We start from the raw sequence: 19,094 nt of genomic DNA on the forward strand, positions 1-19,094 counted from the left end.
ATGCTTCGGTTAATGCTTGGAGCCGTGCTAAGCCGTCAACCAATAGCTGTAATGCCCTGAAAGTATCTCAATGCCCTCTTTTTCTGCGACTTCTGTATATAATGCGCGCGGACCGCAGAGAGAACTGTGGTTCTGTCGAATCGTTTTTGTTGAAGTTTGTGTTTCCTCTCGCGGGTTTTGCAACATTATCTTGGAAACTATTGGGGCTGCAATGATTATATTATACCATTTTGTAGCTCTCGTTCTGCTCTAGAAAACGAGACTATAGGATTTTATGTAGATGCTCAAGAAGAGTGAAAATCATTTATTTTTCTCCATTTTATTTCAACAAAACATGAAAGAAAAGGAAGGAAAACAGTGCTGAAGCATAAAAGAGGGGTTAGAAAGGTGATAAATGTGCTAATCTCACAAAAAGGAGAACAAAGAATGTTCATTTTACTTGATTTCATGTCCTAAAAGACATATCTCAAACGATCGGTCTGAAAACAGCTATATTTTTGGAAAGATGCTGAACTTTAAAATCTGTTTCCTAGTCATAACTCACATCGTCTTAGTTCTGTATGTCTATCTGTCTATTGACATTGTTCAGAGTGAATCTTTACATTGTTAAGAGATAAGAGATAAGCACATGTCAAGAGAGAATCAATGACGTGCACCGAGATAAGCAGCAGCAAAAAATATGGCATTGAAAGTGCCAGCAAGGTTTACCATGTTAATTAGAAAGTGGGGATATCGGAAACGAAAAACCTGCATGGCTGTTCAAACTGTTTACTGCCTTTTAACAATGGCGTTGTTATTTACGGTAAGTCTTTCTACGTTATTGCTATGTTTATTGTTTCTTTAAACTACTATTATTGTTGGTAATAAGCTGTCGCCAAAGAAACTGAAGGATTGATAGTGTCGAGTTGGTGAATACATACTTCAAGGGATGTCTCGTCGTTCATTTTCTTGCTTGAATTGTTATTTTAAATTACAAGGCAACGACACAATCGGGGAGGCTCCCTACATTTTGTTGCATGCCATGACTTCAGCAAATAATTTAGGTCGGGTGGGCAAGCTAGTGGGCGATATATTTCAGTCTATTACTTCCGCGTCTCACTCATAACACAAGGAACGACCAACATCATGTTCTGAAGCAAGAAAGGAATCCTTTCGTTGATAGGTTAGGCTTCAAATACCTTTATAAATACCTTTTTGGTCATGGTCAGATGAAATGGTAGTGTTTCTAGGCTAAGAGAACTAAACCTATGAAGCCTAACCTATCAACGAAAGCATTCCTCTCTTGCGTCAGAACATGATGTTGGTCATTGCCTGTGTTATGAGTACACTTCGGATTTTTAGGTTCTACAAAGTGTGCTTTTAGGTTCCTAAAATAGGCTCTAAAATCCTAAAATAGGTTCGAAAAACCCTAAAATAGGTCCTACAAAATCTTAAGTTAGTGTCGAGAAATCCTGAAGTAGGTGTTAAAAAAACTTAAAATACTTCAAAATTCCTGATTAGGTATAGTCACCTGCAGTGAAAATAGGACACCTATATCCTGAAATAAGCACTATCTTGCAAAACGTAATGTGTGTTGCCTAACCCTACGGCGATAGCAGAACTTACCATTGGAAATTTGCTATTAGAATCCACTCTTCGCCGTATAGTTAGGCAACAATCTTTTTTTTTTCATGTTATCCACAGTCAAACTCCGCAATTTTTTCTGTGAGGATTATCCTATTGCCCTTCCAAAGGCAGAAACACCAATGGTTGTATACCAGCAACGGTTTTTAGAACTTCGTGCGAAGCACCCCAATTTTAATGTGTTTTATACGGATGGGTCCAAGACAGTGGAATCTGTTGGATGCGCCTTCGTCCTAGACTCTCAAAGTTCCAGTTACTCACTACATCCTGCCTGTTCCATCTATACGGCAGAGTTGTACGCCATTCTAAAGGCACTGGACTTTGCAGACGTGAATGGACTGAAGAAAATCCTTGTGTGCTGCGATTCGACCAGCGTGTTGCAGTCTCTGGATTCGCCGTATGCTGCCACCAAGTCTGCTGATGCAGATGGCGACGTTCTCGTCCACCTTTTGCCAGCTAGCGACCTGCGGAATGTGTTCCGTTGTTGCCTTCTTGACACTTGGCAGGCCGAGTGGGATGCGGAAACGGAGAACAAGCTTCAAGCTGTTAAGCCCACCATAGGTGCTTGGCGTTCCTCGTCCCGTCCCTCTCGGCGAGAAGAAATTATTCTTACCCGCATGCGTCTAGGACACAGCCGTCTAACGCACGGTCACCTGCTCCAAGGGCTGGACCCACCGTTGTGTCGTGTTTGCAACGTTTTTTTAAGCATTCGACACATTCTCGTTGAATGTGTCGATCTTTCTTACCTCCGGCAGACTTTTAACCTTTCTGGCTGTTTGTCATCCCTCTTGGGTGATGACAGCAACATTTTAACAAATGTTTTTAGTTTTTTGCGAAGAGCTGGACTCTTCCACCGTCTGTAAGGAGGTTTTTAGTTTGTTTGTTCTGACTTTTTAATGTGTCGTGTTTGTCTCGTGCAGGTCTTTTTACAACCTTGCACTTTTAGTTTTTCCCAAGGGGCTATCTACACCCCTTTTTAAATTTTCAGTCAGAATATTAGATAAGGGGAGATTTCCCCGTATACATAGAAGGGTGCGAAATGGCCTTAAGTGCCGAAGCACCCAGAAATTTTAATTCAATCAATCAATCACTTTGGATTGTACAGGTATCAGTAGCACCAGATATTTTGCTTTGTTTAGAGCTTTGAAAAATCACCATGGGCTTGGAGGTAGGGAAATTAACAGAGAGAGTACCTTTCAAACACGTTCGTCATTGAATCTTTTCGTGACCAAACAAAGCAAATGCCTCTGTGAGACATAAAAATCCTGTAAAAACCTTTAAAAATATATAAAAACCTAAAAAAAGGGCTTGATTTAGGCGCAGAAACCCAAAATAGGTTCTAATAAGCAAATAGTTTTTTTTGCCCTTATAAACCTTCAACTTTGTTGCATTTTTTACATACCTGCAAAGGAAAAAATAGGTTAAGAACCTAAAATCCGAGGTGAGTGAGACCCATGAATTCGGTGGTCTCATAGATACTGATTGTGTCACTTTTCTTTAACTTTCATTCTTAGACCTTATATTTCCGGTTAGAATTCGCTTATTTGAGAGTTACGATTATTCAGTATTTAGGGAAATTGAGAAAAAAATATTTTGTGAAGTGATATTCGTTTAAGAAATGAATCAGAACCTAATTTCCTGAAATGACAGGCGTGACAGATCTTGTGTTATATTTACTTTGGATGCAATAATAGAGGAAAAGGTCTAAATATGGGCCTCCCTTTTTATTTTGTCATTTTCGGAGGATAAAAATTAAAATATCAAGCACCTGCTTTTCAAATGCATATCTATGAAATGTATACTTAAATGTAATAGCATGCTAAAGTATAGAAGGTCTAATTTTTTTTAAAAAAAAGCAATTTCCAAAAAATGGTAAAATGATGTATTTCAAAATTGTGGTCTAAATATGGGCTACTAGTGGCAATATCACAAAAAGCAATTAAAATAAAAAAACAGTCATTTATCGCTAAAACATTATAAAATTCATATTTATGAATAATCTGTTGTTTAGAAAATCACGCGGAATGGGAAAAATCGAAATTAAGAAAAACATCCAAATATTTGTTGGAAATGTGATCTCATCATTAGACCTCATGTCATAGCCCATATTTAGACCATCACGCTCTTTTTCTTCATCAATTTATTTTCGCTCTCTGTGGTACATATTTGAGAAACAAATCATGGCATTATAAAAGCCCACATTTGTTTTATGTACCGCTAATACCATAACCTATACAAAGCAGATGACAATTCAGAAAACGCTGAGTTAAAACATACCTGCAAAAAGTTTTCGGAGGTCGCAATTTTATAACAGCGTCCAAGGCCGAAACTAACCACCACTTTCTCTTGCGAATTGGCGTCGTAACCTTTGTCCTTGACAGATAACCAGTTCCAATAGCCTCTGCCAGGCTGCAGCACCCGGGAGCGCTGATAACTCCAAAACCCATATTTAAACCTTCGCCCATATTTAGACCTTCTCCTCAAATAATAATAATAATAATAATAATAATAATAATAATAATAATAATTAGTAGTAGTAGTAGTAGTAGTAATACTCGTATCCATTTGTCATTGGCGTTCCGACTATTGACAAACCATTTTAAGCACTGCTCATTCTGTCCATCAATAAACGTTACTGCCTTGTAGCAAACAAGCCCTGAATTCGATTTCCGGATCTAGCTAAGAATAATGTATTTATACTAAACCTTGTTTTATCATTTTACTATCTGGAAAACGATTGCTCGAACATTTTATGTTTCTTAAATATTACAATGCTATCAATAATTTTTATGATAAATCCGTGATATGTGCGTGTGTGTAATTCTATCACTGCTATAAATGATACTGAGACTTCCCCATGGGTGGGCAGAAGTGTGCGCTAAGAACATTTGACGGAAGCTACAGCCAACCTTTGCCTACCCTATGGCCACGTTCTGGCTTCATGTTTCCTGTTTCCATAAAGACAGTTCAATTCCACTGAAACAAAACAAAATCTGAGTAGTTTATATATCTTACGTTTATAACTCTTTCTCAATTCTGTTTTAATAAATGTCATTTCCTCACTCAAATATCGATAATTTACTCAAAATACTTAGTTTCTCCAAAAAATTTAATTAGAATGATCAAATCAAGAAGACTTAGGTGGGCAGGCCATGTGGCACGAATGGGAGAGGATTATTGTCAGGAAACCTGATGGTAAGAGACCAGTAGGAAGACCAAGACGAAGATTGAGAGATAATGTTGAGATGGACCTAAAGGAAATCTGTATGGATGGAAAAGAGTATATAGATCTTGCTCAGGATAGGGACAGATGGAAGGCCTGTGTTGCTGCAGCCATGATCCTTCGGGTTCAAGAAGGCTAGAGAGGTAGTTAGTTAGTTACTACAAAATTAATGACAAGTGCTTTGATTTACTTAAAATTTAATACTTTTGTTCGTAATATTTCTGTGAACAATTTTCGAACAACAATAATTAGGGCTTCCCCCGTGACGTGGAGTAGGATAGGCTATTGTATCGCGTGATGCATTACAATTAAGATGAATATGGTTAATAATATTGTATCTCAGGCTTATCGACCTTTTGTGGATGATTGTGGGAGAATTCCTTGCACTGTGTCATCAATGTGCAATTATTTGCGTAATGAGCCTGCTTACATGTTTTAAAAAACGCACGATTCGAAGAATGGAGCAAGATATTGGTTTCCTGTGCTGTTCTGATTAGAGTGAAATTGATCAGGGCCAGCGTCTTCAAGGTGTCGATTATTTGGAGAATGCGTCAAAAGTTGTTTGTTTCTAGGTTCACCTTGATTATCCGATAGGATAATAGGAACTTTACTACAGTTTAAAGCGGTATCTTCAGCCACTGTGGAGTGTTCCTCCATCGGGTGGATCGAAATCGCCATGACGTCTTCAGCTGAATGTGCAAGTCCAGTTGGCGAGCCTAGTAGCAGCGTAGAGCCTGAGCGGGAGGGCGAGCTATAGGCGCTTGGCTGAAATGACGTCATCTGGCTGCCGAGATCCACGCTGGTGATAGGAGGCTTCGTGAGCCATAACTCGCTCTCAAGCTGCGAATGGATAAGAGCCAGGAATACATATACTACTACTATTTGTGGATGTGGTGTCGAGCAGTGGCATATTTACGCATGTATGTCCGGAAGGAGGGACAAGGAGGGCCAGGCCTCCTGGAAAATATACATCTGAACCTAACCTATATTTCAAACATATAATTTCATTTTAGTGACAGTTATTTATGTCAATTAATACAATGGCATTACAAGAATGTGGTAACTTCAAACTGTAGGAATATTTCTTGTGAGGGTAACGCTGTTATGAAGGAAATTATACCTCGTCCCCCTAAAAAAAATACTTTGCTTGCCCCTCCGTGAAAATTCCTGCGGACATACATGCATTTATGATTTCATTTCTCCGAAGACATTTCTGGAAGGGGTAAGCTGTTCTTTCCTTAAATACTCCACTGGTTTGTATTAAGGGAGAATAAGGGAGATAAGGAAATAGTGTACAAAACTAAGAACGATAGAGAGACTGAAAGAAGAAAGAACTAATAAAACGGAAGAAGCAAGGCGAAAAACAGAAAAACAGAAATAGGAGAAGAGGAAGGAGAGGATTTTTTTTCTATATTTCAGTGGGAGAGCATCGAGTAAGCCCTCTTTTCCATGACGTTAACTAAAGGAGTAAATTTGTACGAATTTCAACACATGTTTCAGTAATTTCACAACGTTAAATTCTTCGAGAGCATACGTTAACACATAACAGAACAAAGGCCACTGGTTGACTGATAAACTACATGCTTCCTTGGCAGCACGTGATCGATTTTAGCTCGGATGCTCCTCCTTATCACTCACGAACAGCTACCATGATAATTCAAGATCAATCACTGATAATTGACTCCGACATGAAGCTAAAGTAAATACTGGGAATGGAAGATTCAAGATTAATATTTTGAGGACAAGGCGTTGTTTCATGTCAATTGGGATTTAGCATAATCTGGACTGTTATCATTTTTATTGAATGGTTGAACCTAATCATGCGATTAAGTAGATATTTTAAAAGGAGTTGCAGCTTCGTTTATGGCACTTCCTGAGTCAATAATCTGTTTAGAATACTGTGTTATTTATACAGCACAATTGTGATTCACTTATTTTAACGTTTTGTGAAATTAATTAGAAAAGTATACTCTTTTACTAAGAAAGATTAAAGACTTATTTCACGAGGTGATAGAAAATTCTACTTAGAACAATCTAACAATGCTAGTCGAGCTGCACTTGGAAAATAAATGTTGTATAAAGAAGCGAATCGAAGCACAACTGAGGCGAGTGTACAGTGGGATCCATGAGTATCACCATGCAAATTGTCCATGACTATTTTCATTAATTTTTATCTTACATTCTATGTGTTTTTAAGAGAAGGATTTATATGTATGCTGATGCAGAAGTTGTCAACAGCTTGTTTTGAGTTTTCTTTTAATTCTTGTAGCTCTTGTTGGGTCAAATAAAGTACAATTTGCACGGTAATACTCATGGATCCCACTGTACGTCACGACATTTCTTATGCCCTTAGTAGCAGTGGGAGATTTATAAAATTTGGGCCCTAGGCTAACCTTTGTTTTGGGCCCTGCCGACATTATTATTATTATTATTATTTTGTTATCATGGCACTTCACTTTCACTAATTGAATGCTCTTGGTAGAAACCCTTGCAAACTCTAAAATGTAGACACATCAGATTAAAAATTATTCATAAAACTTCGTTTTTGTTTCTAAGCGCCACTTGCACTATGCATTTCGCCACACAACACTAATATCGCAAACGCACCAAAGGAAAAGAAACCGTCACTACATTACGGTAGCCACACCGGCCGTGAACTGAGAAACAAGTGTATAGCAGTATAATTTTTCAAAATGTTTACAATTCCTTCCTTCTCTAATGAAATAATCAAGTAAATGAAATTGAAATATTGTTTTATTTTGCTAATATCACAATATTGCATGGCGATTGAAATCGATGAAGCGACAATCATAAACACATATGGACGGGACAACATAAGGATTATCTTGGCTGCAAGTCCAGACGCCAGAGTCTTGTTAGTCTGCAAAATGCATTGTATGGTGTACTATGCGAAAGAGAGGTTGACATTTTGGTGTCTTGTCGAAAGGTCACCCCTAAGACTTTTTGGATCATTGCGACGGTAAGTATGAGAAATTAATATATGAATTGGACTGAAGGACACTTCCAAAGTACACCATGGTAGAGACTAGGACTCGAACCCGGAACTTCGGTGCAGAAGTTGAAAGTTTACGCTTAACGCAAACTGCAACGAGGAGCTGTATATTCTTATTTTAATTCATGGTTTATGGTTATTTTTGTCTCTTTCGAGAGGATGGGGCGGGGGGCGTGGCCCCTTCTGCTCATTATTGATTAGTCGATGTTGTCAGTGTGTAAGGTGTGACTTTCCCGTGAATACTCTAAATTCAACTCCACTTCAACTGATTACACCCTGGACTTGATTTGATTCTTTTTACCATACAGAGGGAAAATGCTAAATGGGTTAAATCACGGATTTTTCTAATATAGCCATTTCTTTGAGCGACCAGGGAAAAGTCAGAGAACTAGAGGAGGAAATTTGAATAGATCCTGGTCCAGTTACGGACTTTCGTATTCTTGCAGACTAACAAGGCTCTGGCGTTGAGTTTGTTCTGTGTTTTGTCCGTGTGTGTTCATAATGGTCCTTTCATCGATTTCATATTATCATCATTCATCATCATCTCCGCGAACAGCCGCCCCCCGTGGAGGAGTGGTTAGCACATCGCGCTACGACGCCAGGGGTCCCGGGTTCGAATCCAGGCCTGGGCGTGGATATTTGTGAGAGTGCATTCATCAATTTCATCATATCATCACTCATCCCATCTTCGCAAATTAGCCAAAAGTGGAACAAAGAGCCAAGTAAAATAAAGCCAAGCAACAGTGCAATAAATCTCATTATGAAATCCTTCTTTCGCAGACTTCCATCTACGCACAACAGCATGCAGAGGTTACTTCCACTACCACGAATCTCCAGACACATCCGTCTGAGCAAAGTGAAAGGTTTTGCAGGTACAGAGACAAGACGCCTTATCCCCAAACGCTGTTCCCGCTGGTGGCCGCCTGGGGCTGCTACAACTACAGGCCAGACAGTAGCTTCCAGCCAGAAAGGAAGCTGAAAATATCACAGTTTGTCTGTTCCAACAGGCCGCAGTATTCTTCGTACCAGTGCCCATGCTTCCGCGTCGACAACGGTTCCAGGGTGATGTTCTTCAACCACACGGACAGGGACGTGAGGATTGCAATCGCTGGGACTTTCATGACAGAGGAGGACGAGCAAAAGTGGCTGGAGTGTTGCCAGGCTTCTGTCCGGTGCTGCGATAGAATAGCGGTTGCCGACACGTCACCAACAGGTATTAATGCATCATCTTCATATAGTGGTAGAAGTTGCCATTGAAAATTTGCTATTCAAATCCACTTATCGCCGTAGAGTTAGGCAACACACATTACGCCCTGCAGGGAAGCGAGCATTTCAGTGCCCCATTTTTTTTTGCCGGTGCCTGTACCTGTCACTATGCGTATCAATTGTGACTCCTGGTTTCATAAAAATGCTACTTTTGCTAGAATTTTATCGAACACATTATAGCATTAAACACAACATTTTCGAGTTCTGAATTACGAACTCTATAAAGAATGTTTACTTTAGTTTCTTCACACATTTCACTGTATAGCAGTAAAATTTGACAAAAAATTCTGGAGGGGCCCTGGTACGCCAACTCCCTCTCTGACTACGCCAGTGCTAACACTGATTTGCGTTGTTCTGTATTTATACAGGCGTAACCTGTCCGGCCACTTGGGATGGTTGGCATTGCTGGGACGAAGCTCCAGCCAACACCACTCAGATAGGAAGTTGCCCAAGGTTCATTTACTCTGGCTCAGGACCCACTTGCATACGTAAGTAACTTCACTCTTCTTATTATAGAGTATGTCTTGCGCTAAAAAAATTTGTAGATTAATACCTATTACCAAATTTACAATCAAATTTTCTCTTTTAGAATTGTGCGTATAGAATAGAGTAAGATAAACGAGAAGTTTTCATTTTGATATCCGAGATTATCCTTTGTATTCATCCTGCCATATTTACAGTACCTCTAACCCGGGAGCAGTGGCGCTAGTGTCACATTCTTAAATCAGTTGGAAGCACACATAATTTCGAGTCAAATGAGAGTGAAACAGTCTTCCCTTACGTCGAATTGTTTCGTACAGTGACTTGGTAATCCATGCGAATGACCCAAGGACCCATAAGGTGAATTCTGCTGTGCGAGGTACATCAGTAAGTGCTTATTAAACAAAAGTCTGTATCGAAGTGTACGCTCTGTGGTGCATTATCTCCGGGGGTAAACTCGTTGTTGCAGGACAATGCTAGGCCACACACAACTAATGTGCAACCTCTAGCGAAGTTCAATTGAGAAACCCTTTAGCATCCTCCTTACACCCCGGACCTTTCTCCACGTGACTTTCACGTGTTATCCCCATTATAAATTCGTTAGAAATCCATAAACAACAAACCGGGGTATGTACCAGTGTATTTATTAATAATTAATAAACTAATTAATATATTAGTTGTCCCTATTTTGCTATTTAGGAAACTACAAATGCTACAAAAGTGAAATTTTCTATAATGAATTCGGATTTAAATGCTATTTAATTGTGATACAGATTATAATCACTAGAAATTCGTTATAAATCTATAATCAATGAACCAGTGGCTGATTAGGTACTATAGAGCACATCGCTGTTACATAGTACGAGTACACTTCTAATTCGTCAGTGATGCAATTTTGTGCCACGAGATTGATTCCAAATTATATTTCGCCAAGTCAAAATGCAGAAGTAAGCCTTAAGGTAACACATGGGCACATATACACTGCATCCCCGCACAACGGTGACCATTTCTGCCAATATTTTAGTTGATGAGTAAATTCACTAACAAATATTTTTCACTTCACGGCTCTTCAGGGATTGACTCTCTCCACAGACGCAAGCAGCAAGCGATGCCTTGGTAACAGCACGTGGAACACCCAGACGGACTACACGGCGTGTGCAAGGACTGCTTATCTGAGGACCAGGGCTCTTTTTCATATTTACGTTTTGAGCCTCCCCTTCATCACCCTTGTTCCGGCGGCAGTGATCTTTCTTTACTACAGGTAAGTTCAGCTAATGTCTAAGCAGTGGGGTTCAATTATTTTTTAAAAAAGGAATGCATATATTAGCATGGAAATAACTATTTTGGGGGGGGGGGAGATAATGTATGCTATCCCCTTGTTCATGACTGATAACCAATTATCTCATTCTGTGCAGCCTTGGTCCATAACTGATAACCAATTACTCCATTCTGTGCAACCCTTGTCCATCACTGATAACCAATCCTCACATTCTCTGCTGCATTGGTCCATAATTGATAACCAATTACTACATTCTCTGCAACCCTTGTCCATGATTGATAATCAATTTCTACATTCTGTGCAGCCTTGGTCCGTAATTGGTAACCAATACCAACATTCTCTGCAACCTTTGTCCATGACTGATAACCAATTCCTGTATACGCTAAAGCCTTTGTCCATGATTGATAACCAATTCCTGCATTCTCTGAAGCCTTTGTCCATGATTGATAAATAATTACCACATTCTGTGCAGCCTTGGTCCATAATTGATAACCAATTGCTACATTCTTTTTGTACCCTTGTCCATGACTGATGGGATAACCAACTCTCACATTCTGTGCAGCCTTGGTCCATAATTGATAACCAATTACTCCATTCTGTGCAACCCTTGTCCATGATTGATAACCAATTCTCACATTCTCTGCTGTATTGGTCCATAATTGATAACCAATTACTACATTCTCTGCAACCCTTGTCCATGATTGATAACCAATTCCTACATTCTGTGCAGCCTTGGTCCGTAATTGGTAACCAATACCAACATTCTCTGCAACCTTTGTCCATGACTGATAACCAATTCCTGTATACGCAGAAGCCTTTGTCCATGTTTGATAACCAAATTCCTGCATTCTCTGAAGCCTTTGTCCATGATTGATAACCAATTACTACATTCTTTGCAACCCTTGTCCATGACTGATGTGATAACCAACTCTCACATTCTGCGCAGCCTTGGTCCATAATTGATAACCAATTACTCCATTCTGTGCAACCCTTGACCTTGACTGATAACCAATCCTCACATTCTCTGCTGCATTGGTCCATAATTGATAACCAATTACTAGGGACGTGAAGTTTCCGTTTTATTTTTCCATAAATTTTGATATTATTATTTACTGCAATTCGGTGTTAATTTTCGCGGTTTTGGGAAAAATTAGGTGTTATTAATTTAAAATCGGTGTTATTTTTACATGCATTTTTACTGTTTTTTACTTAAGATTTTCACATTGTGCTGGTTCTGGAAAATTGTGACAAATTTTAGTTTCAATGACAAGAAAATTATGGCTTGCCTTTATGAGAAATGACCAAATTTCCTCCATTTGGAATCATCTCCTCAGACACTAAATATGAAATGTTTATTGAATGATAACACCCAAATCTTTAAACACAATCATACACATCATATTTCCATAAACATGCCAAAAAAAAACCCTCTGCGACCTCACACACATATTCGCCTCCCCCCCCCCCTCCGAAACACAACAGGTGCTTGTCATTGAAAATTTTCCCGTTCCTACGAAATATCCCTTCTCGGAAGATCCCCCTCCCCCGAGCGAATTCTATTTCAGGACGAGGTTAAACACTGTCAGTATTAGAGGCCTGCACAAGACCTGGAGCAGACCCGTTCGCGAGACATCGCTCCTAAAATACCATGCAACCTGCGCAACATCCTCGCTTGAGCAGCTTGTCTGACCACCTGCCCAGATCGTTCCTGGCAGGCATTGTAGACCCGCCGGGTACCCGCAGTCTTACGATACCTAGTAGGTCTCAGTTCGTTCTTTCCATCAACTGCAGGCCCCTCCCTCTGCATGACGTAGTTGCTTCGAGTAGAAACGGCACCGGACCCACACCGTTCTGCAGTGTTGCCAATTGCACTAGATTTTCACTACTTAAAAAAGGGAACTCAAAGCTTCGTAAGCCACATCACCAATGAAATGAGATTTACGACTGTTGCTACCCCCCCCCCCCCCACACACACACACATTGAAATAGGTGATCCGCGGCACAGGATCCATAAGTATATGTCGTAAACAACTAATATACGTATATATAGTGATATAGGGCAGGACTGAAACATGTCACGTTCGACGCTGAGGTCGCGAGTCGAACAACACACTGTTCTACTGCGAACACCAGGGCCGTAGCCAGCCAGGGGCATTGCCGTTACCCTCGTTTGGGGTGGGGGGGCAAGTACTTGGATAAACGTGCCAACAACAACAATCACAATAATAGTAATAAAGTAGCATGAAAGGCATTATTATCCTCATAAATCATGCAAAAAGGGGGTAGAAGTCGGTTCTCACGCATTTGTGTTGAAACAGGATTGGAAATATTTTTTTTCAACACGTCAATTTCACATTAGTTAATAATGGAAAAGAAGCACACAAACTGTTTTTGAAAGAAAGAAAGTGCATGATAAATGCATTCCGAATGTACATACATATGGCATGTAAAATTTCCATCTACAATATTTTCTTTTCACATGGAGCGACGTATTACATAATCAATTCATCCAACTCGTAACAAACCAACATTAATAGCAAATAATATCACGGGCCGCCATAGCATTCTCTGTTTTAAAACTTTTCTCACTTAGATCGTTCGGCGCTCAGGACCGTCTCCCGCTACCCCTTTTCTACGGCATTGAACTTGATGAGACTGTATAATATTTTATAATATATTTATACTTTCATAAAATTTGAAATCAAGGGGTTGTAATTACCCCTCCATTCCCCCTCTACAGATGCCCTTGGCCGTCTGGAAGGAAAATGCAAGAAAAATATGAAATTTAATTCCATCTTGAGTACCCTTTAGCCCTGCTACTCTTTAATTCTGCTAGCCTGTTTTTTCTTGTGCTTTAATGTTTGACCCCCACCCTGACCCCTCCGCTAGACTTAATTTCCGTCCAAGGTTGTGAGCAATGCCTCCTGCCCCCCTCTGGTTGCGCCACTGCGTGCCTGGTTAAGGCACCATGCAATGAAAAACAATTAGTTTTCAGTGAGGAGATTTTTGTTTGCTCGATCATTCATTTAGATAAATGAAGCTGTAATACTGCGTGCATTTCCTGGCAATAAGATAAAAACTACTTACAATAAACTGAAATCACTAAGTATATACTGTAAATTCTCCTTAAAGCAGAGAGCTCCTCCTAGGACTTCGTAGGATTTAGGAGCTACGTAAGTAGGCAACACTGGCTGCAGCCGTCCACGTGGTGATGAAACACCTGGAGCGACACGCTGCCGGAGGGCTGTTTCCTTCCAGCAGGTTTTGCAGGCGCCCGGGTCTTGTTAAATGCCCAGTTACCCTGTAAGCGCAGAGCGCCTTGAAGACCAAGAACCTGGGTAAAGACGCAAGTCGACTCGTTGCCGTGGGCAGGCGAGCAGGTATACCTGTCCTCGCGAGCAAGCGGGCAGTGGGTAGGTAAAAGGCAGACTACGCAGCCCTCTAGTCAGTATGTCTGTGCCAAACTACAATAAATGAAGCGTGACAATCTCTTTTGAATCGAACTATCACCAGCTAATCGACAAATGACAGAATAGCGCTTCTCTTCAGGTAGTTCTTTTTGATCAGAAGAAGAGTTAGCCCCAGTTAATATTGGTAATTTCGCGGTGTTTTTCGCGTTAACGTGTAAAATTCGGTGTTATTCTGAAAAATTGCACAATTCGCGTTATTTCGCGACCCAAAACACCGGAAACTTGCCTCCATTACCTACCCAAATACATTAAAATACTTTATTTTGCTTTCCTCATCTTTGCGGCGTTATCGTTAAAACGAAAACGTCACGTCCCTACCAATTACTACATTCTGTGCAACCTTTTGCCATGACTGATAACCAATTTCTGTATACTCTGAAGCCTTCGTCCATGATTGATAACCAATTCCTGCATTCTCTGAAGCCTTTGTCCATGATTGATAACCAATTACCACATTCTGTGCAGCCTTGGTTCTTAATTGATAACCAATACCAACATTCTGTTTATCCTTTGTCCACGATTGATAACCAATTCCCATATTCTGTGCAACCCTTGTCCATGACTGATAACCAATTTCCACATTCTGTGCAGCCATGGTTCATAGTTGAAAACCAGTACCAACATTATCTGCAATCTTTGTCCATGACTGATAACCAATTCTTGCAATCTCTGAAGCCTTTGTCCTTTCAGCCTCGTGAAAGCGTCGCCCCCCAATCCCTCGTTTCTATCCGGCCCTCTGGATTACTTCCTGTCTTAATCCCTCAATCTCTCCTTTCACCTCACCCTGGGTGCCAAGCGAGCAGATTATATTTGCGCCGGAATTACAAAAGGGGGGTTTCACATAACATTTTATATTTTTATGTCCCTGGTTCGTTTACACATATACAGCAAGTGAATATTGTGACGTTCACAATTCAATCATTTGCACGATCACATTTAGTTCCTAAATATTTGAAATAAAACGCGAAGGTGAAGATACAACTTCTATAGGTCTATATATTAGTGAAATAACTAAGCAATATGCAGTTCACTATTACCTATATTTCCATTTTTGTCAGACACACTACTACATACTGACTATTGATTCTCGTTGCTATAGCAACGTTAGAATTATAAATATCTCGTTTATACAGCGTAGAGTGCAATGAATAACATAAAACATAATTAACGTTGTACAAAGTAATAATTATACATATTTTTAAACGTTAATATAAAGTGATTTGTATAATATGAAATTAATAATTTCAATAAACATATAATTATATTGTGCGGATTCACAGCACCGTCACAACATTCCCCTCCTCCGGGAAAATGAAAACTACGAAACAACGAGGAGGAGTTTTCATTTATAAATCAGTCAGATGTGTATCAACATAACTACAACAAAGTTACAAATGGACAATATTATCTGACATTCGACAACAACGTGCACATAAACAGATTTGTGCCTAACAGGTAATAACAAATCAGAACATAATACAACATTCAATTGTACAAAATAATAAACAGAATGGTTTCATTTTTTTCAAGTATCTACTCTCATAAATTTAATTCTCAGACAAAAGTTGATTCCTCTTTTCTTCCGAACAGTTAAACACTCGAAGATTTGAAAAGTTCACCTTGTCATAATATTGCTGGTTCATTGTGTAAAGAATTGCATTATTGTTCTTAATTTCCTTGACAAGGAATGGCCCAATATACAAGTTGAACAATTTATGAATCTGGCTGTTAATTTTGGAACTAACTTGCCTATTTTTTATCATAACCAAATCTCCTGTTTGAAGTTTGATCGAGTTCAATGCATTCTTAATCTTCCTACTTCTTCTAGATTGTCTAGTCTTGATTTCTGCTAAAAACAATTTGCGTTTCCATGGCAAAGATTTAATTTGTTCTGGCCAGCCGATTTCTTCAAATATTGAGTCCTTCATATCTTCATGTAAGAAAAGTTCACTAGGAGATAATCCGGTAACTGAAGAGCATGAATGATTTAATAACTGAATAATAGAATTTATTTTTGGATACCAACTGGTGTGATTATCATTGCAGAATAATCGCAGTAACCTAACAATCTCCTTATTGTACCTCTCAATAGGATTAGATTTCGGATTGTATGTAGTGGTAGTAATATGCTTAATTTTCCTTGAATCCATGTAGGTTTTCCACTCATTTGATGTAAATTGGCTTCCACAATCTGATAATAATACATTGCATACAGGGTAATGTTTAAAATATTGTTCTTCAAAACGATTGATAATTTCCCTGGCAGTCGCTTTTCTTAACGGATAAATCATAACAAACTTTGACATAACGTCTACAATTGTGAGGAGATATTCATATGTACGTGATCTTGGTAATTTTCCGATTAAATCAATAGAGAGGAAATCGTGTGGTTTGTGAGAAACGACGTGATATTCATCTCTCCGCAACGGCCGACCTACAATCTTTGTTCGTGCACATTCTAAGCAATCTTTCAGGTAATTTCTAATTGATTTTCTCATGTACGGCCAAAAATATGCTCTTCTACAAGCTGTTAAAACCTTCTGATAACCAAAATGTCCATTTAAATCATGCATTTTGTGCAATACCAAAGGTATAAGCTCACGTGGCACTACAAGTTTACAAATTTCATCGGAATTGGGTTTATAAAAAAGAACTTTGTTGTGAAGAAGATACTTTGTAAAGTCTTTATCCGTTGTACTATCTTCCAGGTGAGAAATTATATTATTGCATTTTTCATCTGCTCGTTGAGCTTTTAACCAAATAGAAGAAGTATCATCTTGTGAATCTTCCATAATTACTTGATTGATATATAATTTATCATCAAGTGCAGAATAAGTAGTACAAGGCGGAAATCTGCTCAACGTATCAGCAATATTATTCGAAACTCCTGGGACATGATATAACGTGAAATCAAAACACTGCAGTTTGAGAGCCCATCTCGTAAGACGAGAATTAAGTGATTGTGCAGTTTTAAGCCAAGACAACGACTTATGATCTGAATATAAGTTGAAATCAGTTCCTTTAAGATATATAGCAAATTTCTCCAGAGCAAATAATATAGCTAAACATTCCAATTCGTGTGTACTATATGTAATCTCTGCTCCTCTAAGAGAACGACTGCCGTATTGTATGACACGAATTTCATCATTATCAACTTGCCAAAGTACACAACCTAATCCTTTCTGGCTTGCATCAACAGAAACACAAAACCTCAACTCAAAGTCGGGTTGACTCAATGCTGGTGCTGAAATTAGAGCATTCTTTAATAACAAGAAAGCTTCTTGACACTGAGGTGTCCAATAAAATGGCACATTCTTGCGTAAAATTTGATATAATGGACTAGCGATATCTGAAAATCCCTGTATAAAACGATTCCTCCAATTTGCCAGTCCTAAAAATTTGCGAAGTGACTTTTTGTTTTGAGGAACAGGAAACTGTAGAATAGCTGAGTCTTTATCATGATCAACCTTAATCTCAGAACCAGACACCACATGACCCAAAAACTTAATTTCCGTTTGGAAAAATTTGCATTTGGCAAATTTTATGGACATGTTCGTCATCTGCAATGTCTGTAGAACATAATCAAGATGTTCAAAATGTTTCTCTATTGTTGGGCTAAATATTAAAATGTCATCCACATATATCATCAGAAATGAATAAGTCCCTGGTCCAAACACCTTATTCATTCTCTCAACAAAAACAGAAACAGCTGATTTTATACCAAATGGCAAGTAACAAAACACGTGCTGTCGTCCTCGATACGAAAATGCTGTGTACTTATATGAGTCGGGCGTAAGTGGTATTTGAAAATATCCACAGGAGAGATCAATTGAAGAAAAATATCTTGCACCCTTAAAATGTTGAAGTAGCTCGTTTATCGGTTCAACATGGGTAAGTGGTGAAATTACATGTTGGTTTAGGCGACGAAAATCCACCACTGGACGCCACTCACCATTAGATTTTGGGACGATATGTACTGGGTTCAAATAAGGCGAAGACATCTCTTTAATTATTCCCCAGGCCTTCAATTTCTCTAGTTCCCTTTCTAACGCTGCTCTTTTGGCGAACGGTACCGGATATATAGGTGCCTTGATTGGTTCCTTTGTGTCTAGTTCAATTTGATAAGGTTCTACGAATGCAGATCGGGGTTGATCAGAAAACAAACTATGATATTCTATTATTAGATTCTCAAGCTGAGACTGCTGCTCCGTGTTGAGTGATTCACACGACCGCACCTTCGTTGTGATCTGATCTAGAGAAACGACAAGTAAATTTTCTGCTTCTTTGACTATAGTAACTTCCTGCATCTGGCAGCGATCCCTATCAGTTGTGATTTTGCTAGAGTTAAATGGCTGAACTAATTCGGAACCAGTAGACGCCATCAAACTTATTTCGTTTCTTCTAAAATCGAGTACAGCTTTGTATTGCCTTAAAAATGGTATTCCGAGAATTAATTCAGCATGCAGTTGCTTCAATACGAACATCTCCAAAGTAAAAACTTCCGAGTTAATTGAAATACTTATAATCTTCCGACCAGCAACACGAAACTTCTGATGTCCTGCAAACGGCAATAACTTAAGTTGATCCACTGTATCCAGTTTGGCACTCGGAATAATTGATTTTATACTGCACCATAATTCATAACTGACTAAATTACACTGGCTTCCACTGTCTATGACACACTGTATCGTAATACCGCAAACTGTTCCTGTGATCAAAGGTTGATCAGTAATAGGAGTA

General features: G+C 39.1%; 1 protein-coding gene across 1 annotated transcript in view; it reads left to right on the top strand.

Moving 5' to 3' along the window:
* Positions 1-679: 679 nt before the first annotated feature.
* Positions 680-19,094, top strand: part of LOC145995268 (corticotropin-releasing factor receptor 2-like) — a 46,739-nt gene continuing 28,324 nt past the window's right edge. Inside the window, exons 1-4 of the mRNA XM_083131852.1 lie at positions 680-802; positions 8,640-9,072; positions 9,494-9,613; positions 10,698-10,866. Of these exons, the coding sequence (XP_082987978.1) occupies positions 680-802; positions 8,640-9,072; positions 9,494-9,613; positions 10,698-10,866 (845 nt within the window). The remainder of the gene's footprint in view (positions 803-8,639; positions 9,073-9,493; positions 9,614-10,697; positions 10,867-19,094) is intronic.

This window comes from Lepisma saccharinum, chromosome 11, assembly GCF_977018435.1.
Source record: "Lepisma saccharinum chromosome 11, izLepSacc3.1, whole genome shotgun sequence".
Taxonomy (NCBI): Eukaryota; Metazoa; Arthropoda; class Insecta; order Zygentoma; family Lepismatidae; genus Lepisma; species Lepisma saccharinum.